The 20,837-nt window shown below is 42.5% G+C and overlaps 1 protein-coding gene across 1 annotated transcript in view; it reads left to right on the forward strand.

Annotated features, from left to right (window-relative positions):
• The first annotated feature begins 11,346 nt into the window (after positions 1-11,346).
• th (tyrosine hydroxylase) overlaps positions 11,347-20,837 on the forward strand; it is a 70,093-nt gene continuing 60,602 nt past the window's right edge. Inside the window, exons 1-2 of the mRNA XM_080191614.1 lie at positions 11,347-11,433; positions 14,609-14,824. Coding sequence (XP_080047740.1) covers positions 11,347-11,433; positions 14,609-14,824 — 303 coding nt within the window. The remainder of the gene's footprint in view (positions 11,434-14,608; positions 14,825-20,837) is intronic.

The raw sequence follows: 20,837 nt of genomic DNA on the forward strand, positions 1-20,837 counted from the left end.
TAGTGCCTTCAATGAATAATCTGTACATTTTGGGATAGCAAAGAACAATCAAACCAATATCATGTAATTTTCCTAGTTAAATGCCTATCTCCAGATGAAGAGTGTAAGGCGTATAACAATCATAATTCACAATGAGGGAACCAGCTCAACAAAGAGCAATTTACTTATTACACCATTGGTATAGCAGTACCTTTAAATTTTGTCTTAAGATGTGGGCACTGCTGGTTGGACCAGCATTCATTGCCAATCCCTAATTGCCCTGGCAAAAGTGGTGGTGCGCTGCCTTCTTAAACCACTGCAGTCCATGTGGTAAAGGCACTCAAACAGTGCTGTTAGAGAGAGAGTTCTAGGATTTTGACCCAACAACATTGAAGGAACAGTGATACATTTCCAACTCATAATAAGTCATAGAAAATTCCCAATCATGTATATATTCATAAAACTGCATTCAAATTCAAATGGCAAAAACAAAAAATATTTACACTTGGAATGCTGTTGGAGCACAAGCCTTTTACAGTCATTGTTATGTGCAATCAGCATGCACTTCACTTCACTTGCTCTTGATTTATATGCCAATCACTTCAATCATACCCATAGGAGAAAAAATGTGGATGGAAATTTAGCAGAATGTGGCAACTCTGTGCATGGGCAACAGTCAACACAATGTCTTGTGGGCTGCACTCAGAACCCAGATGCACTGCATATGGCCCCCAGGCCACAGGTTGCCCACCACTGTTCTAGATGGTAATATGACTACCACTTACCTGACGAAGGAGCAGCGGTCTGAAATCTAGTGGCTTTTGCTACCAAATAAACTTGTTGGACTTTAACCTGTTGTTGTGAAACTTCTTACTAGATAGTAATACACAGTAAGTGTAGTACTTAACAAAACACTTACTGTATTTACCCCAGTCTAACACCGACATCTCCACTAGATGGTAATAGTCATAGATTTAAAGTGCTGTCTGAGGAGGATTGTTCAATTCCTGCAGTGTATCTTGTGGATGGTACATGCTGCTGACGCTGCACCAGTTATGGAGGGAGTGAATGTTTGCTTCTTATTACATCATCAGACTATCAATAGGAAACAATCACTCATTATAGTAACAGTAGTTCCTTACTATATCAGTTTTGTAAATTAAGTATTCCAACTATTTACATTGACATAGGTGTGTTTAGTACACTGCAAGTTCTGTATTTGGCAATAGGTTTCCTGATGCCATCATTTTCAATCAGCTGTTCTATTTGTTTAACCATATCTGCTTTGGTAAAGCTGAACCAAATTAAAGGCAGCAACAAAAAAAAATCCTTTATTTATATAGCACCTTCCGTGACTTCAGGACACCTAATCACTTATAAATGAATTATTTTTGAACTCCAATCATTGCTGTAAAATATGAAACACAGCAGCCAAACAGCAAAAAAAAAATGACCAGATTATCTATTTTTGTAATGAGGAATAAGTTGTCGTTAGTACAGGGTGAATTCACTACTTTTCTTTGAAATGGTATTCAGGCATCTTCTCTGTAACCTCCTATGAAAGGGTAAGTAGGGCATCAATTTAATATCTTATCTGAAAGGTGGCACTTCCAACAGTGTAGTCCTCTCTCCATACTGCATTGGGCTGTCAGACTGGATTATGTACCTCAAAGCTCTGGATTGGGAATGGAATCCAGAACCCGGAATCCAGAACCGGAAGGACGTGGAGACTCTGGAGAGGGTGCAGAGGAGGTTTACCAGGATGTTGCCTGGCATGGAAGGACTGAGTTACGAGGAAAGGTTGGAGAAACTGAGACTTTTCTCCTTGGAAAGACGGAGATTGAGGGGAGACATGATAGAGGTATATAAGATACTGAAGGGAATAGAGTAAATAGTGAGAGGCTGCTCCCTAGACTGGGTACAATTACGAGAGGTCATGATCTAAGGGTGAGGGGGGAGAAGTATAATTTGGATGTGAGAGGAAGGTTCTTCACGCAGAGGGTCGTGGGGGTATGGAACGCGTTACCGAGTAGGGTGGTGGAGGCAGGAATGTTGGACTTGTTTAAGGTTTACTTAGATAGACACATGAGCGAAACAAGGATGGAGGGTTATAGTAGGGGGTATTAAATAGGGTCAGAGCCTCGGGAGAAACCGGAAATGCAGACTTATATGTTAACGTTTTTGTCTTTTTATTCCGCAGGTGGAGGTCCACCTTGTTGTCAAACAAGGGGCATGCACACGGTGGGTCGTGCGTGGGCTGCTCTTGGAGGTTCCGGGAGTGGCCTAGTACTTCATGTCGGTGTGTGTGCTTGATCCTGGACCGGTAGACGGGCGCCGCAACAGCTCAGTGACTAGCACTGCTAGCTGTGCAGATACATGGATTTGGGCCTGTGTCTATGGGAGTTTGCGCATTCTCCTTGTGGTTGCGTGGATTTCCTCCGGGCGCTCCGGTTTCTTCCCACACCCCAAAGATGTGCTCTTAGGCTGATTGGTATACCAAATTGACACTATTCTCCCCTGAATCTGGCTAAATTAGGGGTTCCACTCGCAGACACGCAGGGCAGGGTAGGTGTAGGAGGATGCGGTGGCACGGGCTCGTTGGGCCGAAGGGCTTGTTTCCCGTGCTGGGTTGTTCTTTGTTCTTTGTTCTTTGTAACCCTTTAACTCGAAGGGTAATATTCTATCAGAGAACCATGACTGACATCTTGAACTGGTCTTACTGAAAAAATAATTGGTCTTATTAAGGATAAACTGTGTTCATTTATGTGTGCATCACAAGATATAATTTAGTTTCTTATGGAAACATATTTACATATCGCTGATATAGTCCAATAATATTTCAAAATCCCATTTTTATCACATAGCAGGTACATCTGATCTGCTGACATTCTTAACATTAGTAATCTAGCCCCTCTTGTCACTTGATCTGATGCGTTTCTTTAAATCAGATTGAAACTTATGCACTGCATTCATTATGACTTTTTTTCGAGGAGGGGATACGCAGGGGCGGGGGACGGGGGGAGGCGGAATGTCATCTCCCTCTGCAGTTACAATATGCCATGTGTGCCAATGTCAGCTTTTCCTTATAGCAATTTACAGGACGCTTTGAGCTAAAGGCTGCAGGGAAAAGTATAAATCATGAGCATGCTGCTACAAACTGGGCATATATTATCTAGATGCTGCATGTCTTTGTGATCTGACTACCACTATATTTCTTTTCTTTACTCTTTCACAGGATGTGGGCACCACTGGCAAGGTCAGTATTTGTTGCCCACCAAAATTGTTCAGCTTAATTGCCAAGCACAATAAAATTCAGCCACATTTTTGTGGGTTTGGAGTCACACATAGACTTGACAGAGAAAGGATAGCAGATTTATTTCTCCAAAGGGCATTAGTGAACCAGATGAATTTTTATGGTAGTTGATGATAGTTGTGTGGACACTATAACTAAAACTAGCTTTCAATTCCAGATTTATTAATTGAATTTCAATTCCACAAGCTGCTGCAGGATGTGAATCTGTGTCCCCATAGAGCATTTGTCTGGGTTCTGGATTCCTAATCCTGTAACCTTACCACTAGACCATCTTATATATGTGAATATTATTGAAGTTATAGAGTATCCATAGAGCCATTGAAACCCAACAGTGCAGAAGGAGAGCATCGAGCCCGTTGAGATTGCACCAACTCTCCGAAAGAACATCTTACCCTCGCACCCTATCCTTGTGACCCCTTGCATTTATCATGGCTAATTCACCTAAACTACACATCTTTGGACTGTGGGAGGAAACCGGAGCACCCGACAAAGCCTATGTAGGCGTGGGGAGAACATGCAAACTCCACATAGACAGCTGCTCAACCACCCAAGGCTGGAATTGAACCCAGATCCCTGGTGCTCTGAGGCAGCACTGCTAACCACCGTGCCATCATGCCCCCCCCACTTTAAATAACTTACCATGTAAGTGATAAGTATTTGAATTGATTTATTATTGTCACATGTGTTAGTATACAGTGAAATGTATTGTTTCTTGGGTGTTATACAGACAAAGCACACTGTACATAGAGAAGGAAAGGAGCGAGTGCAGAATGTAGTGTTACAGTCATACATATGGTGTAGAGAAAGATCAACTCAGTGCAAGGTAGGTCCATTCAAAAGTCTCTTGGTAGCAGGGAAGAAGCTATTCTTGAATCAGTTAGTATGTGTCCTGAGATTTCTGTATCTTTTTCCCGACAGAAGGTGGAAGAGAGTATGTCCAGGATGCATGCGATCCTTAATTATGCATGCTTTTCTGAGGCAGCAGGAAGTGTAGAAGGTGTCATTGGATGGGAGACTGGTTTGAGTTATGGACTGGACTTCGTTCACGACCCTGTGTAGTTTTTTGCAGTCTTGGACGGAGCAGAAGCCATACCAAGCTGTGATACAACAGAAAGAATGCTTTCTATAGCACATCTGTAAAAGTTGGTGAGAGCCGTGGTGGACATGCCAAATTTCCTTAATCTCCTAAGAAAGTAGAGGCATTTGTGGGCTTTCTTAACTATAGTATCGGCATGGGGAGACCACGACAGGTTGTTGGTGACTTGGACACCTAAAAACTTGAAGGTCTTGACTATTTCTACTTCACCCCCATTGATATAGACAGGGGCATCTCCTCCACTACGCTTCCTGAAGTCAATGACTACCTCCTTCATTTTGTTGACATTGAGGGACAGAGTATTGTCATCGCACCAGTTCACCAGATTCTCTATCTCTTTCCTGTACTCTGTCTCATTGTTTGAGAACACTACAGTGGTGTTATCAGCAAACTTGAAAATCGAATTGGAAGGGAATTTGGCCACACAGTCATCGGTGTATAAGATGTATATAAGGGGCTGAGGACATAGCCTTGTGGGGCATCGGTGTGGAGGATGATCATGGAGGAGGTGTTGTTGCCTATCCTTACTGGTTGCAGTCTGTGGATTAGGAAGTTCAGGATCTCGTCACAGAGGAAGGAGTGGAGCCCCAGGCCATGGAGTTTGCAGATGAGTTTTGTAGGAGTAATAGTGTTGAAGACTGAGCTGTAGTCAATAAATAGGAGTCTGACATAGATGTCTTTGTTACCTAGGTGTTCTAGGGCTGAATGTAGGGCCAGGGAAATGGTGCCTGCTGTGGACCTGTTGCAGTGGTAGGCGAACTGTAATGGATCCAGGCAATCTGGTAGGCTGGAATGTCATGACTAATGTTTCAAAGGTTTTCATAATGATGGATGTCAGAGCCAGTGGACAATATCATTAAGGCACAATGCCTGGCTTTTCTTTGGTATCAGGATGACAGCTGACTATTTAAAGCTGATTCAGACCTCAGATTGTTGTAAAGAGAAGTTGTGAATATCCCCACCAGCTGGTCCACGTAGGACACGAGTGGTCATATCCCATCCAGGCCAGTCACTTTCCATGGATTGACCTTCAAGAAGGCTGCTCCATGTCCACAATATTAACCTCAGATAAAGGTTCATCTGAGGCTCCCAAGGTGGAGGGCGTGCTCTTGCTGACCTCTTGCTCAAAATGGGCATAGAATGCATTGAGCTCATTGGGGAGGGGTGCTTTGGAGCTGGCGATTTTACATGTTTTCATCTTGTAGCCTGTTTTGTCTTACAGACTTTGCCATAGTCAGCAGGGTTCATGTGATGAGCCTGGGACTCTAGCTTGGTCCAGTACTGTCTTTTGCATCTTTGATGGATCTCCTTAGATCATATCTGGCTTTCTTGTATAGGTCAGGGTTGCCTGACTTGAACACCTCAGACCTGGACTACAGAAAGCAGCGTTCATCCAGGGTTTCCGGTTGGGAAACGCGGATTTGCTTCTTTGGCACACAGTCTTCTATAGATTTGTATGTGCTGTATTAAATATCAGGTAGTCACTTGGGCAGAAGCAACCAGAATACAATCCTTTACTGATGAATAATTGAGTGACCCATTTTACTGAGGAAATGGTTTGCTTACCAACTTGGACAAATATTATTGCGATTTCCAATTAGCCATGTTAAACTAATTATGCTCATAGTTTTGAACATTTTTATATCATTTGTGTACATTATCCTGAGAAAGTATTTTGCTGTCTAAGTACTCTCCAGAAGCTCCATCATGTTTACATGTAAGCAGATGAAAAAAAATCTGCCAACAGTTGAGACAAATATGTCTTTATTTAGAACATATTTTAAAATATTTCACTCAATAAAGGGGAGGTAAATGTGGATCTTTGTGTCTCAACTTAGATGGGCATTTATGTAAAGGTAGTGAATAGGGTGTTGTGTAAATCAGAATAGGTATATCTTTTCAAATATGTAAAATTAAAACAACAATGGCAGTCATCATTTAGTATCCTACAGTTTTAAATCCATTCCTAATCATTTTTGGCAGCAGCATTAATACATTTTATCTTCAGTTCCTCAAACAAATGTAAGTGGAATTGTATAAATATCAAGAGGCCACAAATGTGCATATTGCAGTGGGTGGTTACTACACCGCTATATTCATTTGTTGAGTTTAATTGTTAATATTAATTTATATATACACTGATTTTAATTTAATTTTAATTTGAATGCTGGATAAATAAATAATTGGAATTATGAACATAAAATCTAGTCAGAATTGTCATACAAAAGGCATATGGCTATGATGTAAATTAACAGTGAAGATAAAAGAAAGAGTTTGTTCAAAAGTTTCAAAAAAGAGAAGGCAACAAATGGGTTTGAAATCAGTCAATGTAGGTGATGGAAAGGTGAGACTTGAGATCAATCCATTTATGTAATGAGGACAAGTAGGTTCTACATCAAATTGTGTAGATGATATGGAAAGAAACTTTCAAATTAAGCAGTGTAAATTATGGGAAAAGGTGGATTTGAGAGCAAGCAGCATAAGTCGGTTTGGTATAAAGCAATACAATGGTAGGCAAAGATGAACTAATGCAGTTGATGGGGAAAGGGAAATGGGTTTGAAAGGGCAGATTAATTAGTTTGAGAGTAGGAGAGAGTTGAGTTTGAAAACAATCAGATTAGGTAATTGGGATGTTTGATTTTAGATCAAACAGTACAGGCAATGGGGAAAGTCTTTTGAGTTCAATCACTGTAAGCAATAGGAAAAAGTGAATTAGAGATTCAAAGTACAGATGATGTAGAAATGTGGGATTTGAGATCAACTGGTAAAGACAATAGATTAATGAAGTTTGAAATCAAACGACACAAGCAAATTAAAAATGAACAGTTGAGACCAGCCAGTGTATGTTTTGTTTATTCATTTGTGCCAATCCATAATTACCCTTGAGAAGGTGATGGTGAGCTGCCTTCTTGAAATGCTGCGTTACATGGTGTAAGTACACCCATAGTGCTGAGAGGGATTTCCAGGCTTTTGACCCAGTGATATAGCTGAAGGAAAGGCGGCATAGTTTCAAGTCAGGGTGAGTATGATCTGGAGGAGAACTCATAAACAGTGGCATTCCTATACCTCTAATGCCCTTGTCATTCTAGGTGGTAGATGTCGTGGGTTGGGAAGGTGCTGTCCAAGGAGCTTTGGCAAGTTCTTGCAGTGCATCTTGTAGATGGTGTGTCAGTGGTAGAAGGGATGAATGTTGAAGGTGGTGGGTGAAGTGCCAATCAAGTAAGCTGTTTAGTCCTAGGTGGTGTTGAACTTGGGTGTTGTTGGAGCTGCACTCATCCAGGAAAGCAGACAGTGTTCCATCACACTTCTGATTTGCACTTTATATATAGTGGACAAGCTTTGGGGAATCAGAGTGAGTCCAAAAATGTGCAGGTTAGGTGAATTGGCCATACTAAATTGCCTATGTGTCCAGAGCATTAGTTCAGTGAAATTACCACTTCATCATTCCCTTATTTGGCAACAAGACAGGCCAAATGTATCAAGTGTCAGTAAGAGAACATTTAGGGAATAGTTATCATTTTATTATAGGCTCGAAAGAACAAAGAACAATCCAGAGCAAGACTGAGGAAAGCCAACTCCAATGGTGGAGGAACCAATCTGGGCCAAATAAATTGGATTCACAACTGGCAGATAAAATGATTATTCCACAACGTGCTACCTTCTGTGAAGAGTTAGTTTGGGCAAAGCTAAGGTATATCCCCCCAAAAGGGAAAGTTAAGGCAAACAAATTTAGAGTCCCAGCGTGACAAAAGAGGTAGAGATTGGGACAAACGTTTGTTTATGACTGAGGCAGGTAGAAAATACAACTGAAAACCAAGTTAAATATAGAAGGTTCACAAGGAGGAAGCAAAAATGAAACACAAGGAGGGCGTATGAAAAGGGACTGGTAGTTAACTTAAAAGAGAATCCCAAAGTCCATATAGCCCATAAAGAGGCAGTCATTATGGGGACCCATACAGACACCCACAGCACATCTTTTATTTGGAGGAAGTGAGATGAGTTAAAGTGAGAGAACCAGTTCAGCCAGATGGAGGAGAGTGGTGGTGGCTGGGGATTGTTCAGACCTCTGTTCAAGAAAGGAGCGAAGAGCTCTGAGGCCATCTGGAGGGAAATGAAGGTGCAGAGGAATTGGATATCTATGGCAAGGAGGAGATGGTTTGGGCTGGGGAATTGGAAGTCGTTGATATGGCATAAGTCTTTGGAGGAATCGCGGATGTAAGTGGGAATGGACTGGACAACAGGAGAGAGAATGGAGTCAAGAGAGGAGGAAATGGTTTCAGTGGGGCAGGAACAGGCTGACAAGATGGACCATCTGGGGCAATCCTGTTTGTGGATTTTGGGAAGGAGGTAGAAGTGGGCTGTCCAAGACTGGGAGACTATGAAATTGGAGGCTGTGGACGGAAAATCTCCAGATGAGATGAGGTTATTGGCATCCTGGAAGCAATGGCTTGATGTTCGGTGATTGGGTTGTGGTCCGGGGGAGGTAGAGAAAGCATCCGAGAGTTGGTGCTCAGCCTCTGCAAGGTAGAGGTTCATACGCCAGACAACAATAGCACCACCCCTGGTGATGAGTTTGATGACAAGGTCAGAGTTGGACCTAAGAATGCGAAGTGCAGCAAGTTCAGAAGACATGTTAGAGTGGCTGAGAGGAGCAGAGAAATTGACTCGGCCGACGTCATGCTGACAGGTCCTGATGAAAAGGTCAAGAGCAGTTGGGAGGCAGGAGGGATGGTCCAGATAGTGGGGGAGTGCTGGATGGGGGTGAAAGGATCTGCTGAACGTTGGAGAGGACTCCTGCCCAAAGAAGTGAGCATGGAGACGAAGGCAGTGGAAGAAGAGTTCAACATCATGTCAAGCCTGAAATTCATAGCAAAGATGTACAAAGCCAAAGCCAAGTCCTATGGGTATTTTTAGCATCTTCTCAGCCTTCGGTATCCTCATTTACATTCCCTTTGTCCCATCCGCCCCCTACCCTCCACCGCCACCCACCCCCCCAAATCTCATCATATAAATTTCAACTGATTCTCTTTGCTCTCAGCTCAGATAAAGGATCATCCAGACTCGAAACATTGGCTCTATTTTTTTCCTCACGGATGCTGTCAGCTCTGCTAAGATTTTCCAGCATTTACTATCTTTGTTTCAGATTCCAGCAGCCGCAGAATTTTGCTTTTATCCGATCACCACATGTTGTGCTTAATGTAGTGTAACCCCTATTAGAAGTGGAGATTCATTTTATAGTCCTTTGAATAGTGTAACAGTGAAAATGGGGCAAGGAAAGACCACCTCCATCCAGCCTGTCAGCTTGTTTGTGTTAAATAAAGGCACGGAGTCAAATGTAAAGATCAATAAGCTAAGATTTTGTTTTAACTTTAACCCGAGTGTGGTATTAAACTTCCAGTTATGAAACACACTCGAGTGTGTATGTGGGTCACCAGACTCACTCTTTACCTTTACCAGACTCACTTTCTTTAAGGTGTTAATCAATCCTTGTCTCTCCTTTCATACAATATGGAATTCAAAATGGTTTAATTTTAAAATCTCAAACTAGGGTATCTGGTTGTTTAGCGACTTAGGTTTTCATTGGGGTTCTGCCAGTTCCTGAGTTTCTTTCTCTCTGTGTGACACCCGGTTTGTCTTTTTCACTATTTCCCATTTCTGATGTTGCACCAGAAATTGAGTTTCTGCATTGAGAACCTCTACAAACACCTTTCTCAAATAGTAGTGGCATTTACCAGTGTGTTCGTATTGGGAACTTCCCAGACAACTGCAGAGTTTGATAACTGTTAGATCAGAATTTCTGATCGATAGAATTTTAATTTTGGGAGGTGCTAATCTGATTGGTTAATCCTCCCGAGTCGTCGTTTTCTAACAACTGATATATTCTGTAAATTTACACGGGTCTGAATAGTTCTTTTATGTTTGTTTTGGTTTGAAGATGATTTTGTCAAGCAGAGGTGTCAGAAAGTCCTGAGAAGTGCTGAGTGAAGCTCGGAATAAAATGGACAGTCACCAGATGCAGCAATTGCTGAATGTCATTGACATTTTGGAGCAATTCTTCCTCCACCTTGTCCAGGAGCGATATCGGTGGAGGTCATGAAATGAGAGCTGCCTGGTTTTCTGGGCATTTACAGCCTCCTTTTGATAGCCTCTCTGCAAGAACAGACTGACCTCTGTCCAGCTCCACCATCCCATCGCCTGCACACAGCACCTCAGTGAAATGGTGGGGGAATGGCCCTATTCAAAGGCACTGACTTGGTACGGGGAATCCCATCTTCTGTGTGACAAGCACTAGAATTCAGACTGAGGGGAGCTGAGGCAGTTCTCCGTGGGGTAGAGGGTTTTGGGGGATTGGACCACGAATGGTTTTGATAAAGTCAGGGGCCAGATGGATTTACACTGATTGGTATAAGAACTTGAGGAAACAGTTTTTTTTCTACTTTGGACCGCAGTGCTTGAAAGGGCGATGAAGAAAGATCCAACAATGAGACCGAAGAGAAGTGGATTAATATTTGAGGGAAAATCACCCAGGGTTTGAGTGGAAAAAACAAAGGAAGTGGGTTTTATTGGAGAACTCTGCTGAACACCACAGTGCGAATGGTCTGCCCCTGTGCCCAGCCGCTCTATAATTCCAATAACTCTAATAACAGGCAGGGATAAGGGATAGAGGATAAGATTAAATAAAGTGTGGAGGGAGGAGCAGGGTGAAGACCGATTGGCCCGTAGCTGTAAATTCTATCTCATCCTCATGGAGAAACTTGTGTCAGAAACTCTGTCCATTGGCTTCTTTGTTTTTTGAATGGGGGTTGAGTGCTGGGGGCAGATTCGGGAAATCCAAGAACTGAACGCGATAGGCTGTCAGAGAAGTAAATGAGAGTGGTTGACGTAAGGAAGGAGATGCAGCCGCTTCATAAATAGGAGAGAACGGGAAGCGGCTTCAGTCACTAGTTAGCCAAGTTCAATGATGCCCACTTCCAGCTCGTCCTCAGCCAAGGGATTCCGCAGAACAGTTTCCGAACTGGATTCCAAACAAGCCGAGGCGGTGACGGTGAGATTCCTCTTCCAACTCTCCCGTGTCCTTTTCTTAATAGTGATCACATTCATTCTCATCCTGAAATCAGTCTGTGTGCATTGCTGATATTCCTGTGTGTATTAGTGTGTGCTCTCGCTGCAGGTGAAAGATTTTATCTGCAAGTTTTAGCTAATAAAAACAAACACCTTTTCCTGACTTCCAAGGGTTAAAATATCTCGTCTTGTTCCTATTTCTTAAAAAAACTCAAACGTTAATGGCAGTTCTTTCTGTTAAATTCAAATTGAAGAGAATCCGTATCTGTAAGTCTCACCTTGAGGCGTTTTACTCAATTCCTTCCGTTAAGAGTTGACATTTTATTTTCACTGGATAGAAATCACCATCCTGGAAACCCACGCCCACAGGTGTCACGGGCAAAAGAGTGGACGGAATGGTCTGGGGAACTCAGTGCCATCCGGAAAAGAAGCTGCCTGAAACAATACAGTCCGTAGGATCACACAGGGCGCGATTAGCACCTCAAGGAAAATGACAGGGCAGAGTCTATTCACGTTGCTGTTAACCCTCTGATGCGATTTTAACCTTTCGAGTATGGTACAGTCATGAGCAATCTGAACTATTCTCTACCAAATACAGGGGAAATAACAGTTACGAAAGAAATTGCGCACAGATCCAAATTATTTTTATCTTTTTAATGAAGGTCACCAACCAGACCCGTTAATTTTGTTTGTCTCTCCACAGATTCAGTCTGACCTGGAGAGTTTCCTGTATTTTCTGCTTGATTACAGATTGGGTTTTAATCAGAATCACTTCATGACTGAGTTTACTTTCAAGTTAGAACTTTTAGAATCTAACTGTGTGTTATTTTAATGAAGGTGATTTTAAGTTACTAATATTTGGAGTTATTTCGGCACAAGCAGTCTTGTGTCTTTGTTTCCGGACATACAACTTCCACCACCATCATCTACTCCAGCCTACCCCAGAGACAGGTTAGATAAGGTTCCTCTCTCTACCTCCCTCAGCCATTTATTTCATTGATAAACTCAGGCTGCCTGCTAGCAGCAGGTCCAGTTCTGGTTAAAATCTCGAAACAGATAACACAATTCCAAAATAATATTCAAATAGGAAATAGATCACCGAAAGCTTTTAACTTAACATTGAAATTTCTGGGGAACTGGCATGTAAAAATCAACAAACCTGCCAAGTTTTCTTCAAATACAAATATGTCTCTCCGTTTTTCCGAATATACTACTGAACAATCCATTGCCAATTGTTCAGTGCCCACATGCAATGTACTGGGTAGTGCCGACTAAATGTGCTCTCAGTTTGCGTTTAAACACAAGGTGGGAACTGCTTCTAATCCGATTCCTACACTCACTATTGCAGGAACAGAATATAACAGAATGGCATAAGACCTTATTCCATTTCGTATAAAAATATTCCATAACTTTATTAACCAAACTGAAAGAGAACCCTCTCCGTCTCCTCTCCTCCGGCTAAAACTTAACATCCGTCACTTTCTGTTCAGCCAGTACTTTTCCTCCGCTGCACGGGGCTGTTACTAGGCAGTACAAAGTCTGACAACACCAGGTTTAAGTCCAAACGATTTATTTGATAGTACACTCACTAGCTTTCGGGGTTAGCCCCTTCGTCAGGTGACTAACCCCGAAAGCTAGTGGGTGTACTATCAAATAAATCGGTTGGACTTAAACCTGGTGTTGTCAGACTTTTTACTGTGTTTACCCCAATCCAACGCTGGCATATCCACATCATGACTAGGCAGTACGACATGATTCTCAATCTGAAATCACACAGCAAATGTTGGAAACTCTCAGCAGGTCAGGCAGCTGATGTGGAAAGAGAAACACAGTTCATGTTTCACACCGATCAGTCTATCTGATTCACCCTCTGTTCATTCAATTGCTGCGCTCTCATCTCAGAATTCTTCCTTTCCATTTTTCATGGATCCTCCGATTGATTTGGTGTGTTTCTGGTTCTGTGTCCCTGAGGTCAGTATCTTCTCCACTTATCATTGTTGCTTACTCTGAAATGTTACCCTCTCTAATCCTCTCTCTAAAGCACCGATTCCTATTCCTTTAGTTTCTCTTTCTCTCTAATTCCTCTCTCTCTCTTTTTCTGTCCTTTGTCGCTTTGATTTCTATTTGTATTTAACTTGGTACTCTTTAATCCCAATCTCTCTGATTCCCCTCTCTGTTGTTCCTCTTTATCCCTGGTCTCACAAGTTATAAGAAGGTAGGAATCAGAGTCGGCTATTCAGCCCGTCCCGCCGGGCCCACCATTCAATATGATCACGGTTAATCGGACACTTCAATGCCTTTTGCCTATACTATGTCCATAACACTTCACGTTATTGTTAATCAGAAATCTATCAATCACTGATCTAATTAATTTTAATTGTAACGTCTGATTTAAACACGCTGAGCTTCCATAGCCCTTGGGGCTAAAGAATTCCACGGATTCACCATCTTCCGTATAAAGAAATTTCTCCTCATCTGGGTCCTAAGTGGCATTCCCTTTATTTTGAAATTGTACTTCCTGGTTCCAGACTTCCCGAACCACGGGAAAGAACTTACCCGCACCTACTCTGTCTATTCGTTTAAGTATTTTGTAGTTTCAATGAGATCACCTGTCACCATATGAAATTCTAGAGAATACAAGCCCAGTTTGCCCAATCTCTCATCATAAAGATAGCCCTGCCGTCCACAGAACAAGTCTGGTGAATCTTCATTGTACCCTCTCCATGGCAATGATATCTTTTCTGAGGTAAGGGGATCAAAGCTGTACACAGTATTCCAGGAGCAGTCTAATCAAGCTCCTATACAAGACATCACTATTCCTGTACTCAAATCTTCATGCGATAAAGGCTAATATTCTATTGGCTTTCCCAAAAGCATGCTGCACCTTTCTAATTTCTCTCTGTCTCTGGGATTATCATATCTCGAATCCTGTCTTTCATTTCTCTCTGTGTAGTTTTCCGCTCTCACTCTTAGTTCCTTTTTCTGGTTCCTCGTTTTTTTTATCCAATTCTCTCACTTCTGCCTCTCGCTGTCTGAAACTAACTCCGACCTTCCTCTCTGTTTGGTAGGTCGGATTGTCTTTAGACTGGCTCCTGTATGCTGGGACTTCAGCTGGCTCCAACCTGACTCTGTTTCTATGTTTGTTTGCTGTTTATCAGTCCCCCCATTTCATTGGGCGCAGACAGTCGCTGATTGAACATGCACGGAAGGAACGGGAAGCCGCCGCCGCTGCCGCCGCCGCTGCCGCCGAGTCGGTGGATACCGGGGACCAGCTGGTCTTTGAGGAGAAAGACGGCAGAGCCATGGTGAACTTATTCTTCACCCTCCGAGGGGCCAAGAACACTTCACTCTCCCGCACCCTCAAAGTGTTTGAGGTAATTAATACCCCTCCCATATTAACCAATGTACGCAATGAATGAAGCAAACAAAAATACGGTTCTTACAAAATGTTTAAATTATCCAGGGCTGGGGCTCGAGCGAGTCTGAAAGCAAAAGCAGGACCTCAGTCTTTGAAAGAATGACTGCGAGAAGGTGAGGTGGCAGAGTGAAAGATGTGACATGACTTTGGTTTTAGCTCTGATAGCTGTGCCAGCTGCAGCAACCACTATCAGCTCCTTCAGTGACACATAGACATCATCCAGTTCTACAAAGTTACTGATCACACTGAGGTCAATAGTTACAAACACGGCACTGGCTGCTGTGATTTCGGGCAAAAGCACACTTGGAAAGAATGGGAAAAGCTTTGAAATGATCAGCGAGTTGTGACTGAGGGAGTTTGTGGGGCTTGTGTTGTGGCTCTCGCAGAAATTAAGTCGATTTTGTTTGAACTCGGGTTTGTTTGTACATAATATCTTTATACTTAAAATAGCTGTTGTTATTAATTAAACTGTAGAAAATGTCGGTGAGACTGTCCACCTTCTATTGAACATTAAAAACACCGAAGGGTCAGTTTATAAAGTTTCTCAAAGTGGTCTCGATTGGGCACTTTTTACGATGTGTGTTTGCTTCCGGTGCTAACTCAGACTGAGCGTTAGTCTTCACAATTGTTTCTATCTCATCTCCCTCCTGCTGTTTTTCACTTATTCTACACTCACTATTGGCCCAGATCCTGTGGTCTCTGGATGGTCGAAGTTGCGCTACCAAAGTCCCAATGCAAATGACTCTATGGGAAGTTCCCTGCTTCCTGGATAGTCAGAAAAAATCTCCAACTCTGAATTAGAGTCAGAGACTTCGGATAGTTCCGATTTACTCACCTGGATAGTTGCCCAGGAAGTGTCGGATACAAAAATCCCAATTTAACCCATGGATAACTGCAGAACTGACACACACCCTCTCCCCATTACACACTAACCACTCCGTCTATTTCTCTGAATCCCCAACTGCCACCCTAACTTCCTGACTGTCCCAATCCATTGACTCGCATCTCCAAGCTCCTCTGACCTGACGATGCCTTCCAACCCGATCCTACTACCCCTGACCCAACTACCTACTCACCCATCTCCGCACCTTACCTATCTGCCACCTTGCCCCTTTACTCATCTCACCCCCATATCCCTCACCAACACTATCTCTTACCGTACCTACCTACCACCTTGCCTTACTCACCCTACCCTTATCATTTTACCCACTCTATCCTCTTACTCACTGACCTCACCCACCCTACCCTATTACCTCACCTACCATACTCCCTTATCCTATCCACCCCTACCCTTTGCCCCTTACCTCAACCACCCTTACCCACCCGACCCCCTGACCTTACCATATGCACATCTTTTCAAACATGCGAATACGACAGCTAGTATCAGTAAAATAGGGAGCGGCTTTTGCGCGGACTCTTGAGAATGACTGCACTGAATCAGCTCTGCAGGATACTCCCTCGGAAAGATGTCCAGAAAAATCAGAAGCAGGTAAGGGCGCATTTTGTATCTGATCAGAAAGAATTTCCGATCAGGATCGGGAAACCTGGGACAACTCTAAATGTTATGGGAAAATAACGTTTACATTTTCCTATACTACCAAGACAAACTCTAATGAAGATAGATGTTAGTTTCTAATAATAACGTTAGAATATAACAAATAGCATTCTTTTTAGTATTAAGTTTTACACGTAAGTTTAAGTCCTCTAAGTACAGCATTTCACTGCAACATAATCTTACACTAGCATGGTTTAACTTCATAATCAAATCACAGTGTGACTCAGGAGTGCAGCAATGTTAAGGGGGACTTTTCACTTGAACTTCACACTCTAGCATAGTGTCAATCTCGATTTGCCAAAAATGTTGGTCTTATTGACTTGACGGAAGCTGTATCGACTCCCAGCTATGCTCTTAGGAAAATTCAACTTTACCTGCTGGGAATTAAATGTGGAGTTCTGTCTTGACATTTGCAGTGTGTTTCTTAGCTGGGGACAGCCTGCTGTATAAAATGGGGTGTGCTCATTCTAAATTGTACTTTGCATCTTAGCTTTAAAGTCGCAACGTATACAAAATGTTTGATTCATCTCTGCATTGTAAGTGGATGGCCATTCCTTAGCCAAGTTGATTCCGTCTCTATAGGTACCAAATAGGTGCTTAGAAGTTAACATCAATGTTGCGAGATGGGGAGGGGAGTACGGGGGGTGGGGGCGGGAATTTGTTGTGGGGAGGGAATGCAGGAGTAGTGATTGGTGGGGGAGGGGGGATTAGTAATTAGATGATGTACATTGTACAAAAGTAATGGAGCTCAATTTTCAGAACAATGTATAAAAGCAAATTAGTGCGGATGCTGGGATCTGAAACCAAAATGGAGAATGCTGGAAAATCTCAGCAGGTCTGGCAGCATCTGTAAGAGAAAAAAGAGCTGCCAGGTTTAGATGCTGTTGGACCTTCTGAGATTTTCCAGCATTTTCTCTTTTGGTTTCAGAACAATGTCCTGTGCCCATCAGTGCAGCATTGAGTCTGAAAGGGGATCCAGGTGTGCATTTCTCCCCTAGATCTTCTCAAGTGTGGCAGTAATTTTGGCTCAAATGTTTTCAGGTATCTTTGGAGCACAGGATATTTCAGCCAATTAGATCAACACAATGAGAGCAGTATAATTCCTTATTCATTGTAATTACCAATTCAGTTTTTACTGAATTTCTACTTCACAGAATGATGTGAGAATCACATGTGTACTTGTTCAGTCATTTGCCCTGTACTAAGTGGACTAGTGTTGTGGATTTTTCTGCTGGTCACATTCTCAGGAAATATAATTGGGAACCCTACAAGCCTTTCAGCTAATACGTTACAGTGGTCAGCATTCATTATTACACTTGGGCTACAAAAAAGGTAATGCATCAAACTGTGAATAAGCAATTTTTAGAGATGCTGATCAATGTTCTGCTTCACCATTTTGACCAATTCTGAATATGGTGGAGAATTAAGGAAATGTAGGCAATGAGAGCTATCACCACCTCATTGCCCAACCTATCTAACCCATTGCTCTTACCCTGGAGGGAGCACCACCCATCCCTTTTTCCTTACCTCCTGCATGTTACTGTTATTAGGGGGTGTGTGGCAGGCAACTGGAACAGATTTTCCTCTGTGTTATTGCCAGTTCCACATACTAAGGTGGTGGCAGGCTCCTAGAGCAGTGCTGCACTAACTTAATGAAAGGAGTAGGTCCTCCAGCAGCTTCATCTCCCTACAGTTTAGTCCCAACAAATATTTATAGAAGACTTCAGTCTCATTCAGGAATGGTAATGGGCCCAATTTCAACCATTGTGAGAAGCATTATCTTTAATTTTGAACTGACCTTTGTATTTTCCCCTCTCACAAGACATATTCGATTTTCTGATAATTGGCCATTTGTTAGCATCATCATGAGATGACTGGGTGATGTGTGTAATAGTATCCTTATTAACCCAACTTCTTATGAATGTACTAGCATCTATCTTGACATCAGGATATCAATTCTTCGTGAGAAAGTTGATAATGTATTACTCTACAGCCTAGCAGAAAAAAACATCAGAACATAATTTTCCCAGTCCGTGCTGAAATAGCTGATTTCAGCTGGGGCAGCTTTCAAGGAATTATGATTGGTCTCAGAAACTCTGGGACTGAGGAGTGAAATGTTGTCCATTGATTCCGTTCCATCTCCCTATGCAGCATCTGCTACTAGAAGTGCACGTGTATGAAATTCAGATGAGGCTGTACTGAGGTGCCCCTGTCAACAGAAAAACTTGTTAGCATTAACTTTTTGAGGATGAAACATAAGTAATGGCTACCTGAATGATACAGTAAGAAGTCTGACAACACCAGGTTTAAGTCCAACCAATTTAAACTGTTTACCCCAGTCCAACGCCGGCATCTCCACATCATACCTGAATGATATACAGAAATGTCAGTAATAATGGAAGTGTACCTCTTGTCATTGGGAGAATATTTAACTTTGGACAATAGTGTAAAATGAGTTGTACTAGACTCAAGCAATTCTGCTACTAACAGACAGCATTAAAGCTCTACAGTCTTTCTACATCCAATCATGAATGGTTGTGAATAATTAAGTGAAACTGAATACACAAATATCCCCATCCTCAATGATAGGGGAGCCAAGCACGTCAATGCAGAAGACAAGGCAGAAGCATTTGTAAACATCTTTAGACTGAAGTACAGAGTAGCTGATGCAACTCGGCCTCCTCCTTACGTCCCCAACATTATAGTTGTCAGTTTTTAGACAAGTTGATTTACTCAATATGGTGTGAAGAAATGGATGAAGGCATTAGAAAGAACAGTGGCTAAGGGTCCTGGCAACTTCCCAGCTTTAATACTAAAGACCTGTGCTCCAGAATTAGCTAAGTTCTTCCAGTATAGCTCCAGCACCAGCATCCAACCAACAGTGTGGAAAGTTGCCCAAGTGTGTCCTGTTCACAAAAAGCAGGAAAACTTCAACCTACCAATTACCCGTAAGGTTACTCTCGATCATCAGCAAAGTGACGGAAGGCATCATTGACAGTGCTATCAAGCATTACTCATTACTAACCTGCTCACTGACATTCAATTTGGATTTTGCAAGGACCATTCAGCTCCTGACCTCATTACAGCCTTGGTCCAAGTCTGGAGAAAAGGGCTGAATTCCAGAGGTGAGGTGAGATTCCGTTGGCACCAAGGCAGCATTTGACTGACTGCAGCATCAGGAACTCTAGAAAATTGAACTCCTTGAGAATCAGTGGGACAATCGGAGTCATACCCAGTACAAAGGAAGATGTGTGATTATTGAAGGCCAATCATATAGGACATCATTGTTCCCACTCCAACCATTTTTAGCTGCTTAACACTGATCATCTCTCTATCATAAGGTCAGAAGTAGGGATGTCTGTTGATGAATGCAACATGTTCTGTACCATTTGCAATTTCTCAGATACTGAAGTAGTTCATGTCAATATGCAGCAGGACCTGGAAAACAGCTTGGACTGGTAAATGACAAGTAACATTTGCACAATGAAGGAGCCTGAGAACGACATCTCCAATAAGAGAGAATCTTATCACCTCCTCTTGACATTCAATGATATTACAATTGCTAATTCCCTGAGCATCAGCAACTTGGGGGTTAACATTGACCAAAAAATTAACTGGGCCAGCCATATAAATGTTGTGGCTACAAGAACAAGAAATTCTACAGGATATAACTCACATCGTGCCTTCCCAAAGACTGTCCACTAACTACAAAGTACTTGTCAGGAGAGTCTTGGAATACTCTCCAGTTACCTGAATAAGTTCAGCTCTGGCAAAACTCAAGAATCGTCATATAGGACAGAGCCACCAGTGGGAACATTTCCCATTCAGTACCTTAACATTCAGGCCAATGAACAGTGGCAGCAGTGGATACCATTTACCAGACACATTACGCAACTCACAAAGATTCCTTCCCCAGCACCTTTCAAACCCATAACTTTTATCAATATATGAGGCAAAACCAGCAGTTGCAAGCGAATGCTACCACCTGCAAGTTCCCCTTCAAATCACACACCATCCTAACTGGGAACTACATTGCCATTCATTCACTGTCACTGGGGACAACATTCTAGAACTTCCTCACAGAATTACCATGTATGCACCTACACCACGGGGACTGCAGTGGTTCAAGAAAGTAGTTCATCGCCACATTCTCAGGGGCAGCTAAGGATGGGAAATAAATACTGGCCGAGCCAGCACTACTCTCATCCCATAAACAAATAAAAGGAAGCATGAAATATGAGTTGGAAGTGATGCAACAGAAGTGCTTGAATTAATGTTGCCCATTAGCCACTATTTCTCTCTCTGTTTGTAGGGACCTCATTGTCTGATGGTTGCTAATCAGGGTTCAAGCTGTAATATCACTATGGCACAAGACAAGGGGGTAGGCTGGAAGAACTATCATAGCTGGTGCAGG

This window comes from Carcharhinus amblyrhynchos, chromosome 6 (genome assembly GCF_965287045.1).
Source record: "Carcharhinus amblyrhynchos chromosome 6, sCarAmb.v2.hapA, whole genome shotgun sequence".
In the NCBI taxonomy this organism is placed as follows: Eukaryota; Metazoa; Chordata; class Chondrichthyes; order Carcharhiniformes; family Carcharhinidae; genus Carcharhinus; species Carcharhinus amblyrhynchos.